We start from the raw sequence: 19,556 nt of genomic DNA on the forward strand, positions 1-19,556 counted from the left end.
CTTACCAGGAGAAATAAGGACAGTAACACCGACTCCCAGATATTCTTGTTGTGATGATTAAATATATGAAGTGTTCAGTGTGGATCCTGACATACAGGAGGAGCTCAAGAAAGCTAATGGAAAGATCCCTGATCCCGGGCAGACAAAAGGGCACAGGAGAGGCATCAGCAGGCTCCTGTCAGCTGTCCTTCTCACTCTGAAAAAGGAAGTCTAGGTCAAACGCTCAATTTTAAAAACAAAAGAAAAAAGAAAAGAATGAAAGAGAAAGAGAAAGAAAGAAAACAAGCCACCTTAGAATCATAAGTTGAAACCCAGGGAGCTACCTCCAAATCTGGCTGGGTTTCTACTCCATCTGTGCCTTTGATTGGCTGACACTGGAAATCTGGGGAGGGTGTCTTTGGTCTTGGACCAGGTTCCCTGAAGGGTAGCCCCAACCTGCAGAGGCCACCTGCACTCCTGGGCCCTGTGGAAGGCAGCACCAGGCTGGGTTACAGAGGGTTAAATCTCTTCCTCCCCCGCAAAGAGACTGGCGTCAATGAAGCTTTCTGCTTAAATGGCCTATAACCATCTCCCAAAGCTCCTTAGCTCAGAAAGTGTACAAGTCAGCAAAATGAAAATAATTTAAAGAGCCATTGGGAAGAAGAACTCCAGCCTCCCTGCTGCCCCTGCTGACAGCCTCTCAGTAGTGACTTGCATTTTTCACATTCAGGGCCAGGGGCTCCCCGCCTGCCCAGTTTCAGGAAAGGCTGTATCACAGGCTGAGATCTGCTGCTGCCCAGGAGGGAGAGGCAGGGGGCGCAAGAGGACTACGGGGATCTACCTCCACACCTGGAGTGCTTCGTGGTTTCCAAGCCCTGCCCTGGCCATGATGCTGCTGCCAGGCCATGGCAGCTTCAGAGGCTGGTGGAGCAGGGACCGTCACGCGTGTATTATAACCAAGGACACAGAGGCTCATAGACAGGAAGTGCCAGACCCACCTTCAGCCCAGGCGAGTGGGATGCTCCTGGCTGAGTGCACAGCCCTCCTTGCTTCTATCACTCTGAGAGGTAGGACAGTACCTGTTAATGAGCACCTGCTATGTGCCTGCCATGTACGCAGCACTTTATGCAACAGCCTTAAAATGTTGACAGTTATTCTTGTTCCATAGTTGATAAATCTGAGGACTCAGAGGTTGAGTAACTTGGCCAAGGTCATGCTACTGAAAAGCTGTGGAGGAAAGTTCAAACCCGCAGTCTCATTTCACACCCACACGGTTTCCACGGTACCAAAGAAGTGCTTAGGGAAGACCTGGCACAGAGACAAGTACAGCCCTGCAGTCTGCCCCCCACTCTCCTGACACGTTTCAACTCCCTGATCTGGGTCTGCCACCCCTCCACGGGCTGAGTCCCCACAAGGGTCTGCACAGAGTGAGTTCAGGGCATGGGAGCTGCATGAAGACCCAGCTGTCCTGGGCACTCCCCATCTGGACCGCTGCAGGATGGTGCTCACAGACTGGTTCCCACCTGGCAGTGGCAACACTTCAGGAGGAAGGAGAGTGGGCACCTGACCCTCACCACTTCTCACTTGGGTTATTCCAAAAACCTCCTTGACTTTTCTCTCTCCCTCCAAACCCGCCACCACACTGCTGCCAGCATGATCCTTCAGCAGCTGTCCTTGGTCCTCAGAGTCCAGCACCTCAGCCTGGGACCAAGGCCCTCCCAGGACCCTGCTCCTACCCACCTCTCCAGCCTCCTCCTCAATACCAACTTCACCTCCACTCCTTGAAATACCTACCTTCTTCCACCTCTTGCCCCTTGTTCACAAGGACAGCAGACAGTTACACAGTGCTCACTATGTGTCAGGTACAGTTCTAAGTACTTTATAGAAATTAACTTAATGCTCATAGGAACTGACCCCTCCATTTTATGGAGGAGGGAACTGAAGCCCAAACCAATTAAATAACTTGCCGAAGGTTGCAGGACTGGTAATTGGTAGATCCCGGGGTGAGACCCAAGCAGTGTGAGGTCAGATTCCTCAAATTTAACCTCTGCCAAATCCTTTCCTCCTTCCTTGACCTGGTGACAGTCTCTCCTGGGGGAACAAGACCAGGAAGGTCTCATGACACCCTCTGAAGGACTTTCTTCATCCCTCAAGTTCTTAAATCCCCAGGCCGAAAGCACTGCTTTGGTCCCTGGTTTCCCACACCTGTGGTCATCAGGGGCCAGGATTCTAGGGAATTTCTTCAGCACCGGGCTCAGTGCTGGGCCCCGGACTCAGATGTGAACACACAGTGGCCCTGCCTTGGAGGGCTCACAGTGAGAAAGATGGACACACAATGACAATATGGGCTGACAAGGCCAGCAGAGGGCAGGAGAGGGTGCCACAGAGCAGGGGGAGGTGTCCCCACCCAGACCGTGGTGGGAGCACTGAAGACCTCCTGGAGGGCGGAGAAGGAGAAGGTCACGGAGCAGAGGTGGCCGGCAAGGTCCACACAGAAGAAACAGTTTGTGTCCACGAGCCATGTCAGGTAGCACAAAGCATGGTCGTAAAGACTCCAGGCATTGGAGGCACTCAGGCTTCCGGGCCAGTCCCGGATCCTCCTGGTCATGGTGGTGCCATCTTGGGCCAGTTACTCAACCTCTTTAAGTCCGTTTCCTCATCTGTGAAATGCGGATGGTCATAGTATCTGCTTCACAGTGTTGTGTGAGAAATAAAATAATGACAATGCCTAAAACATAGTAAGTGCTCGATAAATACTAATTAACTAAACAAATATTGTCCATATCTATATCTCCTGTACCTAGCACACAGTAGGGGCTCCGCAAAGGGGTATAGAGATGAATTTACACAGTCCTGCTCTCACTTTGCTGACTGCCTCAGGGAAAGAGACAACTAAATAGAAATTACAACACAATTCTCTGAGCGTTAAGATGCTGGGAAGGTTGGGACTGGCAGGGAAGGAAAGGAGGAGATTTGGAAAAGCAGAGAAGGGAGGGAGTCCTTCTGGGAAGAGGTGGAAACAGTTCCTTAGAGGAAATATTGGAGCTGAGTCTTCAAGACGGGGGAGGATAGGTTTTCTATAGTTAACGACACAGGCACGAATGAGTGCACACCTTGGAATAAAAGTGAGGCTCCATGTAGACAGGACAGATTTAATGTACCATACTTCTCACACTCCTTGGATACCTCCACACCCGTGGCAGGGGCGCTGGACAGGGCTTGCTGCTACCCCATGCTGATCTCAGCTTCCGGGGCACTCCGCTTCTCCCTGCCACTCATTCAATCTGCCTCCCTGCTCTACTTTCGTCTTTTTTCATGGCACTTATCACTTTCTACAGTTTTCTTATTTATTACATTTACCATTTATCTTCCTACCCATCTCATTCCACTCCCACTAGAGTTTAAAGTCTTTGTCTTTACTAATATGTCTCAGGCATTTAGACTAGTGACTACTAGTGACACCTAGTAGACACTCAGATATTTGTGAAATGACTGAATGATTCCATAATTTCTCATGGGGGAACTTCTGGATACAGATGTTGGTGAGGTTAGAATACTGAATCTCTCTCCCCGTTAGCTACTGAAATGGAAACATACCCAGGGTACCAGATTGGATGTGGCCAAAAGAGTGCATTCTGGAATGGTGGAAAGAGCACAGGGTTTCGAACCACCCTTGAGGGGTGACTCCCAGTTGGACCCAACCAGCAATGCCTGTTGGAGTGGTGGGCACAGACTAGAGATATTCAACTCGTTGAAGATGAATGGGGGGGAGATGGACCGACAGACAAATCATCTCCTCATGGCCATTCTCGTCCTTCTGGCGTAAGCTCAAATGTTACATCTTAGACGTCTTCCCTGATCGCATCTAGATGGAGGAGTCCTAGTTACGAGACTAATCCAGCTCAGAGAAAGTAATTGGTAAAGAAAAGTGGGGTCTTTAGCGAAGGACCACACGATTCTTTTCTTTTCACTGACCTAACCATTATTATTGATAACTTGGTGAAGATACAACAGATCATATTTCTATATTATAAAACTGGGAGGAAGAATATAACACAGAATAAAACTCCATAAGGATCTCAAACATACAAACATATGAACTGACAATTCACATAGGAAGAAGTTGAAAAAGTACTTTTGAGAGAAAGCTAATTTGCCAAACTTCTTTAAAACTTCCAAACACTGGTGAAGTTGTGCGGAAATGGCACGTGCATGTCCACCTACCTTGAGACGTGGCTTGACCTTTTTGAGAGCAATATAACAAACATCGATATAACAACAACATGGAAAAGACTATAAAAAATGTTCTTGCCCTTTAATTAGCTCACTCCTGGGAATTTAAGAAACAAACAACTATAAATGATCATGACAGCATTATCTCTAATAGCAAGAAACTAGAGACAATAAAATGTACAGTGAGGAGATGAGAAGGTAATCATGACCCAGTGTCAGGAAGGGCATTGAAATGGCAGCTACACAAACCAGGCAGCAGAGGGGGAAATGTTTGCCATACGATGTTAAATGAACAAGGCAGGATCACAGGAGGCTGGCCAACTGCCGTGAACAAAGAGGTACTGCCCTGGACAGACAGGAGGGGCTCCCAGGGGTGAATGTGTTGTTGGGCTTGGTTCTTGGGATTATGGCTCGATTTCCTTTTTGGCTTTGGCTTTCCTCAAATTTTGTTTTGTATTTTAAATACAAATGGAAAAGAAGATCTCAACCAGCTGGAATGTTGGGCCAAAACCAATAACATGAAATGGAACCGGGATGCATGCAAAATCCGGTATTTTGTTTAAGAAATACATTCAAGAACACACAACTGAGGTGAGGGGGGTATAAATAGCTGCTAAAGTGAATAAGGGAAGGAAAAAGGGAACAAAAAAAACCACATTTACTGCAGCCCGCAACTGGGATAGTGAGGGCTGTAGGTCTGGTACCGCGGGAGGTCAGTGTGGTTACATTAACAACTGCATAATGGACAAGGTGACTGGGGCTAGAAGATTTAGGAACTTGCCCAATTTCCTCTAGTCTAATAAATAATGAAGTCAGGATTTGAATTTGGTGTGAGTTCCTCTGTCATCAAAATCTATGCTCGTTCTCTTACAACACTGAACTAAAGGGATAAGTATTGTGTTAGACAAAAAAGGGAGCAGGACAGTATTTGGTGACCATAAGCTCAATGTGAGACAGTTCTATCACTAAAGATGCTAATTCAAGTTTAGGGCACTCTAATAGAGATATGCCATCCAGGAGCAAGAGATGACAACCTGCTCTAGTTAGTACTGGTCAGACCCTTCCTAGAGCAGTGTCCAGTCCTGAACCCTACCTTCTAGTGGCGCAGCCATAAAACAGCAACCAGGATGGTCAGAGTTCTTAGGATTAGAGAACTAAGATATGTTGAATGCCTAGGTGCTTTACTCACATTATCTTGTATAGCTCTATATACAACCCTGTGAGATAGGTACTATATTCCCACTTTTAAAATGAGAAAACTAAAGCCAAGAGAGATTGAGAACTTCTTCAAGGTCACATACTAGTAAGTGGCAGTCAAGATTTGAACACAGGGCTCTCTAAATCCAGAGTCCCCACTCTTTCCTGCACTGCCTCTCCCATGTGAGAGATGGCAGAACAGAATTTGAGCTATTTATTAGTCTGTGAAGAGACATGATGGCCACCTTCAACTCTGCAAAGGGCTATAAGCAGAAGCATTTTGCATGACTTCAGAGGAGAGAATTTGAGTGACCTCAGAAGTCTCAGGGAAGTAGATTTTTAGCTCAGCAGAGAACTTCTCAGTGATGACAATAATTGGATGGACTCTTGGGTAGGAAGATGAATTCTCCATGCCTGGAAGAATTCCAGAATGGTCTGGAAAGGCATTTGCTTTCAGTGGAGAGGAGATCTGAGTGGAGGACCTCGAAGTTCACTTTGGACCCTTAGGTTCCATGAGCCTATGAAGCTGTTTGGCAGAAACTGATTAATCTCTTCAACAGAAGTGATGAAAAGACCTGTTGGTATGTCTATTTACCAATGTAAAAGTAAAAATATGCCCAAGGTAAACACATTGGTCCAGAGAAAACTATATACAGAAAATGAAATGAATTCTGCTGGAAATGCTTACAGGTTAAGCGTTTATTTTGTGTAAACAAGAAACCAAACTCTGGAGAGACGTGCAGTCTCAGAAGTAATCAAAGAAAATATAATGAGGTGACAATTTTCACCGGTTAGGTTGGCAAAATAATTAAAACACAGTCACGCCCATTATATGTATCAAGAATGATAAAAGTGGTACTTTTTTGAACCCAGGTAAAACGAACCTAAGAAACTGATAGAAAATATAAAGGGGGAAAAAAAAACTGTGCGCACAAAAATCTTCATAGATGTTTAATTTATAAATGACCTAAAAATTCAAGGAAGGGCAATGGGCCGGCTAGGTGGCAGGGTAGGGGCTGAGGTGAGCGAGGGTAGCTGGAAGGTCAGGAGTGGACCTAGTCAGAGCGCACAGGGAAAAGCTCATGAGCACTGCGTGCTGTGGGATGAGCACAGGGTGTCTGGAGGGCCAAAGGCAGGTTTGAAGGCCAAGGTCACAGTGTAAGAGGTTAGAGCAGGTCAGAGACAGGATAGGTGCACACACAGGTGAGGACCGAGTGGGCGTGGGGAGAGGAGAGGAGAGAGGAAAACCACCTGTAACACTGGCGGCCATTTATCCACTCTCCCTGGGTCACTTTAATTACGTGCCATACCCAAGTGTGCAGAGAGGGCTTCCGTGAACTGGCAGCCCTGTGGGTTAGTCCCACAGCCGACCAGGTAGTTTACCCAACTGTAGCTTGATGTCCATTCTCTGGGGAGATGTTTGAATTGATGGCTCTAAATTTCATGGAGCGACAGGGCAATATGTTAAAAAGAAAGGGAAGGATGCAAACCTGATCATATGCTATGACCACAGGTATGTAAAATACACATTTACGCTCTTAAATGAAGGACTAGAAGAGATACATCACAATGCTTGCAGCTGTGCAATTTGGAATATTTCCCTTATTTTTCTAAAAATTTCTATAAAGTGGTTTTCATTTCTTTATAGTTACCAAAAAAGTCGTAATTTAGAAATGCATCTAAGAAACCCATGGGCACATAACAGTCACCAACAACACACTTTCCTCAGCTGGAAAATAAAAACAAGACACATCTTTCTGTTTGGTCTGGCAACAGAGAACTTGTGGCCGGGGCTTCGGTAAACAGGGCCCAAACCTCATCATTGCAGGCTCTGCCAATTCAGGACTGACTGTCTTGTCCTCCACAACTCACTGACCTGTCACAGAAAGCGAAAGAAAGAATCTAAGCATAAAAGTGAGGGGAAAATCATTGGCACCTACACTGAAAGTCACCTTCTGCATCATGTCCAACTAAACAGCATCTGGTGATCATGAAAGAGTAACTCTAAACAAGGTTTTAGGGCAGATCCTCAGCTACTTATAAGAGGAAATTGATTCTCAATTTCAAATACTGTCATGCCCTTTAGAAGGAGCATGTCTTTTTACTTAGGAAACACTCTTGTCCCTTTGTTAAAACAGGACTTCTAATGCTGTCTACTAGACTGGTGTTATTCAAAACTGGCACTTGTGTTAAAACACATGTTCTGGGCTTCCCTGGTGGCGCAGTGGTTGAGAATCTGCCTGCTAATGCAGGGGACACAGGTTCGAGCCCTGGTCTGGGAGGATCCCATATGCCGCGGAGCAACTAGGCCCGTGAGCCACAACTACTGAGCCTGCACGTCTGGAGCCTACGCTCCGCAACGAGAGGCCATGATAGTTAGAGGCCCGTGCACCGTGATGAAGAGTAGCCCCCGCTCGCCACAACTAGAGAAAGCCCACGCACAGAAATGAAGACCCAACACAGCCATAAATAAATTAATTAATTAATAAACTCCTACCCCAACATCTTAAAACAAAAAAACACAAAAAAACATGTTCCCAGCTCTACCCCAGCCCTAATGAATCCAGCACCCTGAACCAAAGCCCAGGAATCTGTATTTTAAGTACCTCAGCAAATTCTCAAGACTGGGCAAGTTTGGGAAACTCCCTACTGCACAAAATGAACTTATTTGAATGTAATAAAACTGTGGGTCCTCATAAACGGTACTATTATTCCCCATCCCTTCAAATGGCTTGAATTAATGACACTGATTTCCACTGATTGATTACTTAAGTTGGGACTCTCCTAAATATGCCCTGAGATTACATGGCTAGATTCTCAGCCCAGACCATAATATTCCACTCAGTTTTCGAGGGAAGAGGTAAAAGGACAGATTTTGCACAGACCTGGATTCTGACCCAGCTCCACTGCTGACAACTCTGGGACCTTGGCCAAGAGTTACTTAACTTCTTCTGAGCCCATTTCCTCATTTGTATGGGTGTTAAGAATGGTGGCCCTGCCCTGTGACATAACAGTCACAGGGCACCAGGTACACAACAGGTGCTCGAAAAGACTCAGTCTAACTAGGGTATAAAAACACCTGCCCCCTCCCCTGCCCCGATTCCCCATCAGAAACAGCTCTTATGTCCTTCCTTGTCACATCTACTTTTGATTTCATTCTGCCTTGCAAGCTAAGGACAGCTAACGTCTGCATGGCTCCTTGAGACTTATGGAGCTCTTTTCCCGGATAGTACCTGGATTACTCTCCACAATAATCCTGACTTAGGGATCACTGTCTCCACTTTAGAAGAAACGAGCTCCAGAATGGCCAAGTGACCTTCCCAGAAGCGGTAAAATCACAATCAGATCCCACAATCTTTCACAACCCGTTCTGTCCCTGATGTATGTGTCATATATTACGCAAAGCACTTTCACATGTCATAGCCTTTTAAAACAGGTATTTCGATGACTATTTTCCCTTCCAACCTAAAAGCACCTATAAAGCAGGCATCATATCTTATTAGTCTTTGTAGGGAAATGGAGCCTCTGGGTGTTTGTTATCTTCGCCATGCTTAGGAAGGAAATGGGATGAGTTCAAATCATGTATACTTCTTCCCAGCCTCTCATGCATTCACACTACTCATGCCCAAGCTGCTCCCCTGCCATTAAAATGAACACATCTTAATAACAAGAATTTACTGAACACTACTGAGTGCCACAGACTTTACTTACCTAATGAATTAACTTTTGTTAAACACTTAGAAAAGTCCTGGCACATATTAAGTATCTGTTATTGTTGTTATTATTATTTAAGTATCCACATAGCCTGTGAGGTATGCATTATTTTCCTCATTGTACTGGTAAGGACTCTGGGAAGTTAAGTGATTGGTCCAAGATCACACCACTAGTCTGTGGAGAACTGGGAAAATACCATAAAAGGAAGTTCATACCTATACATCCTATTAGCAAGCATATAATATTTCAGATTACAAAGAATTATTTTATGTATTAAAATAAAATTCCTCAAAGAGGTAGCCACCTCCACTACTCACCCTAGTGACCGTGAGCTTTTGCTTATAGACCACCAGTAATCTAATGGTTTAGTGGATAAACCATTAGAGAAACCAGAGGCGAAAGTTTTCCAACCAGTGCCTAAAAGCCAATAACCAGAAATGAAGAAAATAATGACTACCAACATTTACTGAGCACTTATATATAGTGCTCTATAACTTATAGCAACTCTGCAACGTTGCAACTCTGCAAAGTAGATATTATCTCCTTTTTACGGAACAGAAAATTGAAACTCAAGAGGTTACGCTAAGCCCAAAGCAAGCAGTGGAGCCAGGTTTGGAATCCAAACTCCTCAGCCCCAAACCCTTGCCATTTCCAACATACTATGCTGACTTCATAGGCATTACAGAAAGGAAAGTGTTAATCAACAGGAAGATCAAATGTGGTCTGCTTGATTGGGCACCAGGCACTTTAGAGACGCAGCTACTGAACGAGATAAAAATTATGCAACTTGAAAGATCATTTGAGATACAAGATAGGATGAATGAACCGACACCAGGTGACGTTGCCCCTGACTTTCTGAAGGTAACCCTGAACCACACCTAACGTTACCACCCCCTGACACTCCTTTACAAAGATTGACTCAAATTATCAGGAAAGCTGAATCTCAGATCACCTTGAGTGACAGGTCCTAGATCTGTCCTTTGAGGTAAGAGAAAGTAATCTGCTTCGAGACAGCCCTTCCGATCTGTAGACAGTAACCACATCCCTTATGAATTTTCTCTCCTTCGGCCTGAACGTTCCACCCTTCAAAGGACACTGGTCACCTCCACTGTACACTTAATAGTCATCCTTAAATAAATGAGGCTAATGATTGTCTACAGCAACGAATTAATGAAGCTTTATTATAGAACAAAATAGAGGAACAAAGATAGAAGTCCTTGAATGGTAAAAATATCAGCTCAAATTCTTGGCCAAGTGATAGGTAACTCAGAGACACTTTATCCGCCTCCGAAAAGACAGCGCTTCCACCATCCCCAGAACAACACTGGCGCCAGGTTGCTGCCTGAGTCTCAGCAAATCCATCTGTCTTCTTTGGAGTGGGAAGTCCAAGTTCAGAACAAGGCGCTGACCTCAGAACCCTACTGGCTTCCCGCCCACACACCACCACGCGTGGTGGGGTCTGATCTGGACAACACCATCGCCCGCAAATCACACGCCACACAAGGAAAACGAGAAGGCTTTATGAAAAATCCAAAGTTTATTGCAAATTATATTTTGCTTCCCTTCGTTCTTCATTTTTACAGGATTTATTGATATCCATGATTTTTTCACAGATGTACTTGTTGACTTTGGAGAGTCTCTGTGCAATTTCAGTTTCATCCACAGTTTCTTGTGCTATTCTGTCGTACAAACACTCTAGACAGGGAAAAGAAACAAGAAGGCCAAGGATTAATGGTACATTCGAGTACATATCTTTAAGGGGGAGAAAGGAAAATGTGCCTCCTGACATACTTCTAAAGTACCAACTCACATATCTGGCACGGCTGTATTTTAAATTTTTCAACAGAGTAGATATACACTGTAAATTTATACTTCAAAAATAATGATACAACACCCATGTGTCCACTCCCCTGCTTAACAGGACACCATTACTGGTCCCTCTGAAGCCCCTAAATGTCCTTGCCCAATACCATCCTCTCCCTGTCCTCACCAGAGGTGACCACTCTCCTCAATTTTTGCTTTTCTTTTCGTGTCAACACATATGCATACATCCTTAAACAACATGTTGCTACTTTTCCCATTTTTAAGTTTTTACAAGTGTATCCATACTCTGTATATCCATCTGACTTTTTTTTTCATTCAACATTCCAGTTTTGAGAGTTACCCATGCTGAAGTGTATATATAGATGCAGGTCATTCACTTTCACTGATGAGTAGTGTTCTACTGACTAGTCCACAATCGGCTGACCCACTTTATTGTCCATGGATACTTGGATGGTTTCCCATGTTCTGCAGTTACAGGCACCCTGAGCTGTGTCTCTCGGGGCAAACATGCAGGAAATGCTCAGTACGGGCCTAGGCTGGAACTGCCCAGTGTTAGGGTGTGTGCCTACTACACTTTACTAGGTGATACCTGGGAAACTGTTTTCCACAATGGTTGTGCCGCCTGGCACCCCTAACAGCAGTGTGTGCAAGGACTGCCTGCCCCAGAACCCCAACAGCACTCCATGTCAGATTATTAAGGTTCTGACAACTGGCGGGCATGAAGTGGTACCTCACTCAGGTGATTACTAATGAGGCTGAGGATGGCCACTTTTACTGACGCTGCCATTTGCTGTGATGAAGCAAGGAGTGGACCTCAGACAGGAACTGACTGAAGCTGGACTTTGGCCTACTTCCTAGCATGGGCACCTGAGGCGAACCATTGCCCTAGATTCCTCACCTCATAGAACAAGAATAACAAACCACACGTGATCTTTTTTAAGGCTGCCATGAGGGATGTGAAATAAACGTTTTGCAAGACTTCTTCAAGCTATAAGGGGCACTACCCCTGTCTGAGGCTATTACAGTTATTTTATGTATATGCCACTGTCCGTTCCCAGGGCCTAGCACAGTGCCTGGCTCAGGGGCAAGATTCAGTAAGTGTATGCTGAATGAATGAATAAATGAATGAATGCTTTTCTTGGGAAACCTGAGGGGACATAATAATTCTGGACATAAGGGGACTAGGGGTGTGGGTGGGGAATGTACCACTGGGGTATGTAAGCGTGGGCAAGATTTTTAACTGTGCTGGACCTGAGCCTCCCCACCTATAAGACAGGAGTGACAACCCGGTCTCGAGGAACTGCCACGCAGGATAAACAGAGTCTTGTGTATCAGGCCAGGGCACAGCAGGCGATGCTGTTAGTGATGCAGGACATCAGCACCAGGACAGAGCACGGAGACTACCTTGTGCTCTAACCCCTCCACTCACACGGGACATGGCTGAGGCCTGGAGAGAGGACATTAAGTACAGGCACGATCCCCCGCGGTCTCCGCTCTGAGCCCTTCCTGGGCACGTGGCCAGCCCGCCTACTGTTGCCGTCCAGGCTGCAGGTGCATGTGCTATATGCCTTCTTTCTTTGGGGCACCATCTCCTCCCCGCGGATCAGGGTTTGCACAGAGAAGCCTTTGAAAGCTTTCAGTTGACCTTCACTACTTCCTGGCTGCTTCCAAGCTGACTAATCTGCACTTTGTCTTGTGTTGGCCTTTCCACAGGGAGTGGGATGAGAAGGTCCTACCTCTGCTGACTCCACCTGCATTTCCCGACCCGCTCCAGGCTGTCCCACAGACCAGTCTTTGCTCATCTCCTCCCAGATGACTGATTACCCTGGTCTCATATCTCATCCTTCACCTGCCTAAACCCCACCCATTCTTCCAGATTCAACCTGCTTGGAACCTACCAGGTTGAGTCGGGAGAACCCATTCTGCCTATACCCTCAGTGCTTCCATACTCGCCTGGGTTTTTCTCTATCAAAGCCCTGATCACAGTCTCATAGAACTGTGACCACGCTGTCTCACCTACGGACCCTCCCCAGCCCAGGCCCAGGGGGAAGCCGACACTCGCAGTGACGTTGCTGGAAGCTCAACCAAATGAGGAAGACACCCTGTGCAGAGGACTGTTTCCAAGTTCAGGGGTTCGAATCTGGCTCTAACTCTAGTTGCTGTGTCACCTCGAGTGGGAACCTCTCTGGGTCTCAGTCTTACTGTCTGAAAGCAGGATGTCAAATCCAATCGTCTAAGAAGATTCTTCCAGCTCTAGGTCTCTAGTTCTCTGAAAGGTAATAGGGTGGGTAAAGAGGCAAAGGAGAGAGAAGTGGGCAGGGGAGTGGGTGTGGTGGCCCTGAGAGGTCCCGGCATGAGCTGGAGAGAAGGCAGGAAAAGGTACAGATGGAGCAAGGTTTTCAGAGGCGCCCATAGAATCCCAATCGTTCTCGTTTCCTGAGGGTAAGAGCACTGAACAGCCCCTGAGTTTGATTAAAAGCCTTCCGTTAGACTCCAGATATTAATCACCTGAAGCTGCCAGGAACGTCTCCCTCTGCAAGGGAGCATTTGAGGTTATTGCTTAATCAACAAGGTTTAGAACCGTGCTAATGGGTCCTACTAAAAGTTATAAAAATTAACCAGAACTCAACGCTGTGGCTCATTTGAAAACTCAGACACTCTGCAAAAAAGGTCATTTGAGGGGCTTCCCTGGTGGCGCAGTGGTTGGGTGTCCGCCTGCCGATGCAGGGGACACGGGTTCGTGCCCCGGTCCGGGAAGATCCCACGTGCCGCGGAGCGGCTGGGCCCGTGAGCCATGGCCGCTGAGCCTGCGCGTCCGGAGCCTGTGCTCCGCAACGGGAGAGGCCACAAGAGTGAGAGGCCCACATACCACAAAAAAAAAAAGAAAAAAAGGTCTTCCCTGGTGGCGCAGTGGTTGGGAGTCCACCTGCTGATGCAGGGGGCGCGGGTTCGTGTCCCGGTCTGGGGGATCCCGCGTGCCGCAGAGCGGCTGGGCCCATGGGCCGTGGCCGCTGGGCCTGCGCGTCCGGAGCCTGTGCTCCACGGCGTTGAGAGGCCCGCGTACCGCAAAAAAAAAAAAAAAAAAAAAAAAAAAAGGACCTTAATAAGGTTTAACTGTCATTCTGGAGCTTGTCATTAAAGCGAGACTCTCATCCAGCCCTCCTGCTTTCATCTTTCTAAAGCAGTGTCAGCGCTCCCCACATCCCTCTGCTACACGGTAAGGAGTGACTTTAAAACCACAGAGAGGAGAAAATCCTCACCGACCCTGTAAGCACCAAGGCTTTTGTCATTTTGATGTGGCAAATGCAAGTAAATGTGGTAAAATCGTACAAAATAAATACAAACAATCTCAATCCAGCAGACAGCTTGCATGGGAAGAACCAGTCAAACAGTCTGGAAGAGCTCAAATAATTAGCCTAAAAATGCAGACTGTATGGTGCGACGGGAGACAGGCTTCAAACCTGTCCGGCTGTAGTAAAGAAAAAACAAATCAACACGGTATTTTGGTAAGACAAGAAAGCCCTGGAGACGATGGGAAGCCTGAAAGCCCAGTTCAGCTCAGCTCTGATCTAACCTGCTGTATGACCTTGGGCAAGTCGATTTCCTTCTCACTCACTGGCATGGCAAGTAGTTATGGGCTCTAAAGGGTTGCTTGACCCGGCACCTGGGAGGCAAAGATACAGAAAGAAGAGAACAGAGGTAGGCACGGGGTGCCCTGGGACATACAACAGAAGGATCCCCCCACCCTGAGAGGTCAGGGAAGGCTTCCTGAAGGACGGTTCTCCTAAGCACACCTGGGTGGTGAGTAGCAGCTAGCCAGGCAGAGCGGCACGCGTGTCGGGTGGGCAGTCTGATCTATGTTCCAGGTGTCAGGAATAGCATTTACAAATTCCCTAATGTGAGAGGGGACAAGGCTTGTTGGAATACAGCAGTTCATTATGGTAAGAACTTAGCGTGAACAAGGGGAATATTGCGGAAAAGTAAGCCGGAGCTAGAGCCAGGGTCCAGATTATGAAGGCACTTTTACGACACGTTAAGAAGCTTACCCTTCAATGATGGGCACCAAGGACTGGCTGTGACAGGGTGGTGGTAACAGGATCATACTGGGTTTCTGAAAGATCACTCTGGTTACAAATGGAGAGAGGAGTCTGGCAGCTGCTGGAGTAAGGCAGGGGAGAAGCGATGTGGCCTGGACTACGTGAGGTGCGATGGGTATGGAGAGAAGTGGACGGTTTACAAGGTATTTGGGGCAGAACAGATGGAGAGCGGGCGTGTGGAAGAGTCAGGAGTGAGGCCTCTCTGGGTCCCTGGCAGGTGGTGTCATTTATCAAGACAGGGAACACAGAGGGGCAGAAGGCTTTGGGGAGAAGGAAAAGGAGAGAACAGTGAGCGGAGCAGATGTGCCAGTGTCACGTGGACATCCAGGAGGAGATGACCAGTGGGCACCTGGATGTAGGGATCAGGAACGTGTGAACTGAGGTCAAATATAGATTTGGGAATCAGTCACTGATTCAGCAAATATTTATTGAACACTGACTATATGCTGGCCCTGAGCAAGATGCTCATAAAGCTGATGTTCTAATGGAGGTGGGGAAAAAGACAATCATCAAGCAAATAAACAAGTAAATAAGAAATGCTCCGCAGGGACTTTAGGGAGGGTGATGTGATAGAGAGCAATGGAAAGGCTACTTCATCAGCCCGGGCGGTCGGGGAAGGCCTCTCTGAATGACAAGGAGGCAGGATGTGCAGACCAGAGGAAGGGCACTGCTGGCAGTGGGAACAGGAGGGGGCTGGAAGAAGGCCTCAGTGGTTAGAGCACAGTGGAAACGGGAAGTGTGGTGTGAGATGAGGCCGGGGGAGTCACCAGAGGCCAGATCACCAGGCAGCAGCCAAGATGCCAGGAGTGTGGATTTCAACCCAGGGCCGTGAGCACGCCGAGGGCAATGGGGACGATGGGAGTGAGAGCAGCGGAGGGCAGCGTTGTAGAGAGAGAAGCGGGCTGGAGACAGAGGCGAGGGCAGCGGGAGGGGAGCCCACAAGGGGGATGCGAAGCCACAGGCAGGAGGAGACCTGAGCATGCAGGAGGGTTTCTCAGTAAAGGACGAGGGATCGGGTCAAACGGCTGGGGAAGAGGTAGAGCCGGGCCCTGGATGAGCAAGAGGCGGAGCCACGGGGAAGCCCGGCAAGGACACAGTAAGCAGAGGGCTGCGAGCCGATGCCAGATGGCAGGGACGCTGCCGGTGCACACGGGCAGTGAGTGCAGACAACTCTTTCAGGGAACCTGGATGTGCAAAGGGAACAGAGAGACATGGCGGCAGGTGGGTGATGGAAGTGACGTCTAGGGAGTGTTTTGTTTGCTTCCGTAAGAAAAGAGTGATCAAAGTATATTTAAGTGGTGCCGGGAAGGACCCAGTTGAGCGGGAGGAACAAGGTACTTAGGAAGGCAGGTGGGCTGTGATCCAGTTGGAGAGAACGGCCAGTCCCAAATAAGAGAAGGAAACACGAGGCAGAAGAACTGGGGGATCCAGTGAAGTCTGTAGATATGGTGGTTCGAAGCTGTGGGATTTCTTTTTCTTTTCTCTGTGAAGGAAGAGACATGGTCATCTTTTGAAAAAGAGAGAGGTGTGGGCTACCATGTTCAGGAAGAGTAGAGAAGGTTTAAAAAGGGCTTAGAAAACGGAGGAGTGGATCAGTGAGGGGAGCTTGGAGGGCCTGGCCTACGGGCCTGAAGACAGTGAGCCTGTAATAGCCCCAAGCCACACAGCTGGGGTATTTTCTTCTAGATTGTTCCTTAGTATTGGGGACCAGATTAGCTGCAAATGGCATCATCTGAATGGGGTCCAAAGAACATACAAATGTCTACAGGTCCACTGGGCAGCCAGGACAAGGACTGTGAATCCTGCCTTTACACATGGACACACCAAGCATCTACCTGGTACTGGCACCGCGCTGGGCCTGGGGAAACAAAAATAAACATAATAGAACCAGGGTGAGCTCAGAGTGAAAGCAAAGCAGAGTTGGGGCTCAACCCCAGGCTTTCGACACCTGGTTCCAATTTCTACTCTCCATCACCCTGCATTGGGAGCAGACAGGAGGGGGCCTGAAAGCTGCAAAGCACTGAACAATCGTGAGCTTCAATCATGTGACCATCACGAGGTCATGTCGGCTCCATGGGGGCAGCTCACTTGTCAACAAAGAATGGAAACTTCTTCTCACACCTCAAACATAACTATTCCAAAGCTACAATCCAAGCAGCCCTTTTTAACTGTCTTAAGAGGTGAGCGTTCAGCTGAAGACACTGCGACATGGAAGGAAAGTAGTTCACGAGAAACAGTGTGAAGAGTCAGGGGATCAGCTTGCAGGTCTCAAGTGTGGCACTTGTTCAGCCCTCGGCGACTGAGCTCCCACTGTGTGCCAGGACCTGTGCGAGAGGCAAGGAGGACGTGGAGGTGAGTCCGACACAGACCCGTGCCTGAGGCAGACGCACAGCAGATGATGTTACACCACGGTGTGACGACGGGAGGGCGGCCGGTCACTGGAAGGCACCTGGGACCTGCTGAGTTCACAGCCCAACAAGTGTAACAGAATTAGAGGTCAGCCACCTCTCAGGTAGGCAGGGCTGTGTCCCCAGGAAGGACGCTTTCTCAGGGCGACCTCCCAAATTAGGCTCCACCTTTTCACACAGTGGGCAGACTAAAGGTTACCTCCGCTTGTCTAAAAATAAGTGTCTGCCTAAATCAGGTCATCATGAATCGGCCAGCAACGGGGGCAGCTGTGCTACGGAACAAGCCCCAGACCAGAGTTAGTGGGGGTGGGTTTAAATCCAGGCTCTGAAACCCTGTAGCTGTGACTTCTGGCTGGTCACCTAATCTCTCTGTGTCCTTACACCTCTACCTCCAAAATACACCCTAAATCTGGCCATTTTTCTCTGTTTCCACTTCTCTAACCATAGTCCATGGCACATCATGCCTCCCCGAGAACACTGCATCAGCCTCCTAACTGACCTCCCGTTCGGTCACTCCCACTGAAGACCTCCATTACCTTTCTCCTGCAGGTAGGGTAAATCCAAGCCGATTACTGTGGCCTTCACGGCCCTAAAAGACCGTCTCTCGCCCACCGGCCTGATCTCAGTATCCCCTCACTCATGACTCTGCAGCGCCCTGGGGCTGCTTCACCCCTTGAGCATGCAGGCCTTTGAACCCGCTCTTTATTCTGCCTGCTTCACCACCCCTCAGACCTGCACGGGGCTGACCTCTACATCCAGTTCCCAGCTTGAAGGCACGGCTTCAGACAGGTCTTCTCCACCCACCCCAGCCAACACAGCTACTGTATCGCTCGATGAGGCTTCACGGCCTTTCGTCAGTACCTGAAATTATCTGATTTGTTCATGGACATACTTGCTGTCTGCCCCAGAACTTGGCACATGGCCTGTTCAAAATGTACATGCTGACTCAGTCTTACTTTCTTCATCAAAACATGGCAGTTGGACACTTAAGAGACTAGTGGTTAGGAGCACAGCTTCTGAAGCCAGCCCTCCTGGCTCGGACTCCTGGCTCTACCCCGAAAGCTGTGCGATCTGGGCAAGTTACTTCACCTCTCTGTGTCCAGTTTCTGCAACTAAAACAGGGATAATACTGGCAGCCAACAGAAGGAGTGTTATGTGTTATGAAGATTAAATGAGTTAATATATGTAAAAGAATTTTTAACACAGAATCATAAAAAAACCAGAACCTGAAACATAGTAATCGCTCAGAATAATTAGTAGTTACTATATTCTCTCTGCTCCCATGTGCTTTCCTGCCTGTCTCCATAATTTGTATTATCTGTACCGTAACTAGCTGTTCTCGTGTGCATCTTCCCCATGTGACTGTGAGCACCTTGCAGATGGAGACTGGGTCTTATCCCCCTTTGTGTCCTCCATACCCAGTAGAGAGCCTGGCAAAGAATAAGGGCTTCGTGAATGGATGGAGAGTGGGTGGGAGAGACAGAGGAAAGAAAGAAGGAAGAGGGAAGAGAGGGGAGGAAGGCAGGAGGGAAGGAAAATCAGAGTCCAGGCCAGTGCCCTATCTTTACAGACCACTCCCTGTCTCTCTGCCTTCCCTCCAACCCCTCCCAAACCCCAGAAAAGAAGTTGAATCCAGTGACCCTCAAGCTGGTCTTCACCTCGCTAAGTGCCCCAGGCACGATGCTAGGACCCCCCAGAACTGGTCCCCTAGCCTCCACCTTCAGGCTCTCTACACAGCAGCACTCCTTTCCCAACCCAGTGCCTTTGTTCCAGATGCTTCTGCCTCCCGAGTACCCCTCTTTACACATCTGTGTCTCCATGTCTGATGGATCCTTCAAGGCCCAATCCAGTGACCCCCTTCCCAGGAACCCTTCCCTGATTTTCTGGCTAGGGGTTTCCTCCCCTCCTAGGAACCCCCCTCTGTCCCTCTCGCATGCTAGCTCCTTGAACTGTACTTGTGTCCACAGCTCGTTTGCCCTGTTAAATGTGAGCTCTTCTGGGACCAGGTCCGCATCGGCTCCTGTGTCCCCATGCCCAGCCCGGGGCCTGGCATGGAGAAGCTTCAGTAGGTGTCTGTTGAACTGAAATGTGCCCGACACATTCC

General features: G+C 48.0%; 2 protein-coding genes across 5 annotated transcripts in view; both read right to left on the reverse strand.

Moving 5' to 3' along the window:
• AGBL4 (AGBL carboxypeptidase 4) overlaps positions 1 to 19,556 on the reverse strand; it is a gene marked incomplete at both ends in the record, with an annotated part of 1,397,496 nt that overhangs the window by 200,448 nt on the left and 1,177,492 nt on the right. The gene's annotated exons all lie outside the window — the stretch shown is intronic.
• The window catches only part of BEND5 (BEN domain containing 5), a gene marked incomplete at its 5' end in the record, with an annotated part of 47,741 nt that continues 38,640 nt past the window's right edge, over positions 10,456 to 19,556 (reverse strand). For all 4 annotated transcript variants that reach the window (XM_082615118.1, XM_082615120.1, XM_082615121.1 and 1 more), the window contains one exon: positions 10,456 to 10,818. In XM_082615118.1, the coding sequence (XP_082471244.1) occupies positions 10,661 to 10,818 (158 nt within the window). In that variant the 3' untranslated portion in view covers positions 10,456 to 10,660. The remainder of the gene's footprint in view (positions 10,819 to 19,556) is intronic.

This window comes from Mesoplodon mirus (genome assembly GCF_964341445.2).
Source record: "Mesoplodon mirus genome assembly, chromosome: 3".
Taxonomy (NCBI): Eukaryota; Metazoa; Chordata; class Mammalia; order Artiodactyla; family Ziphiidae; genus Mesoplodon; species Mesoplodon mirus.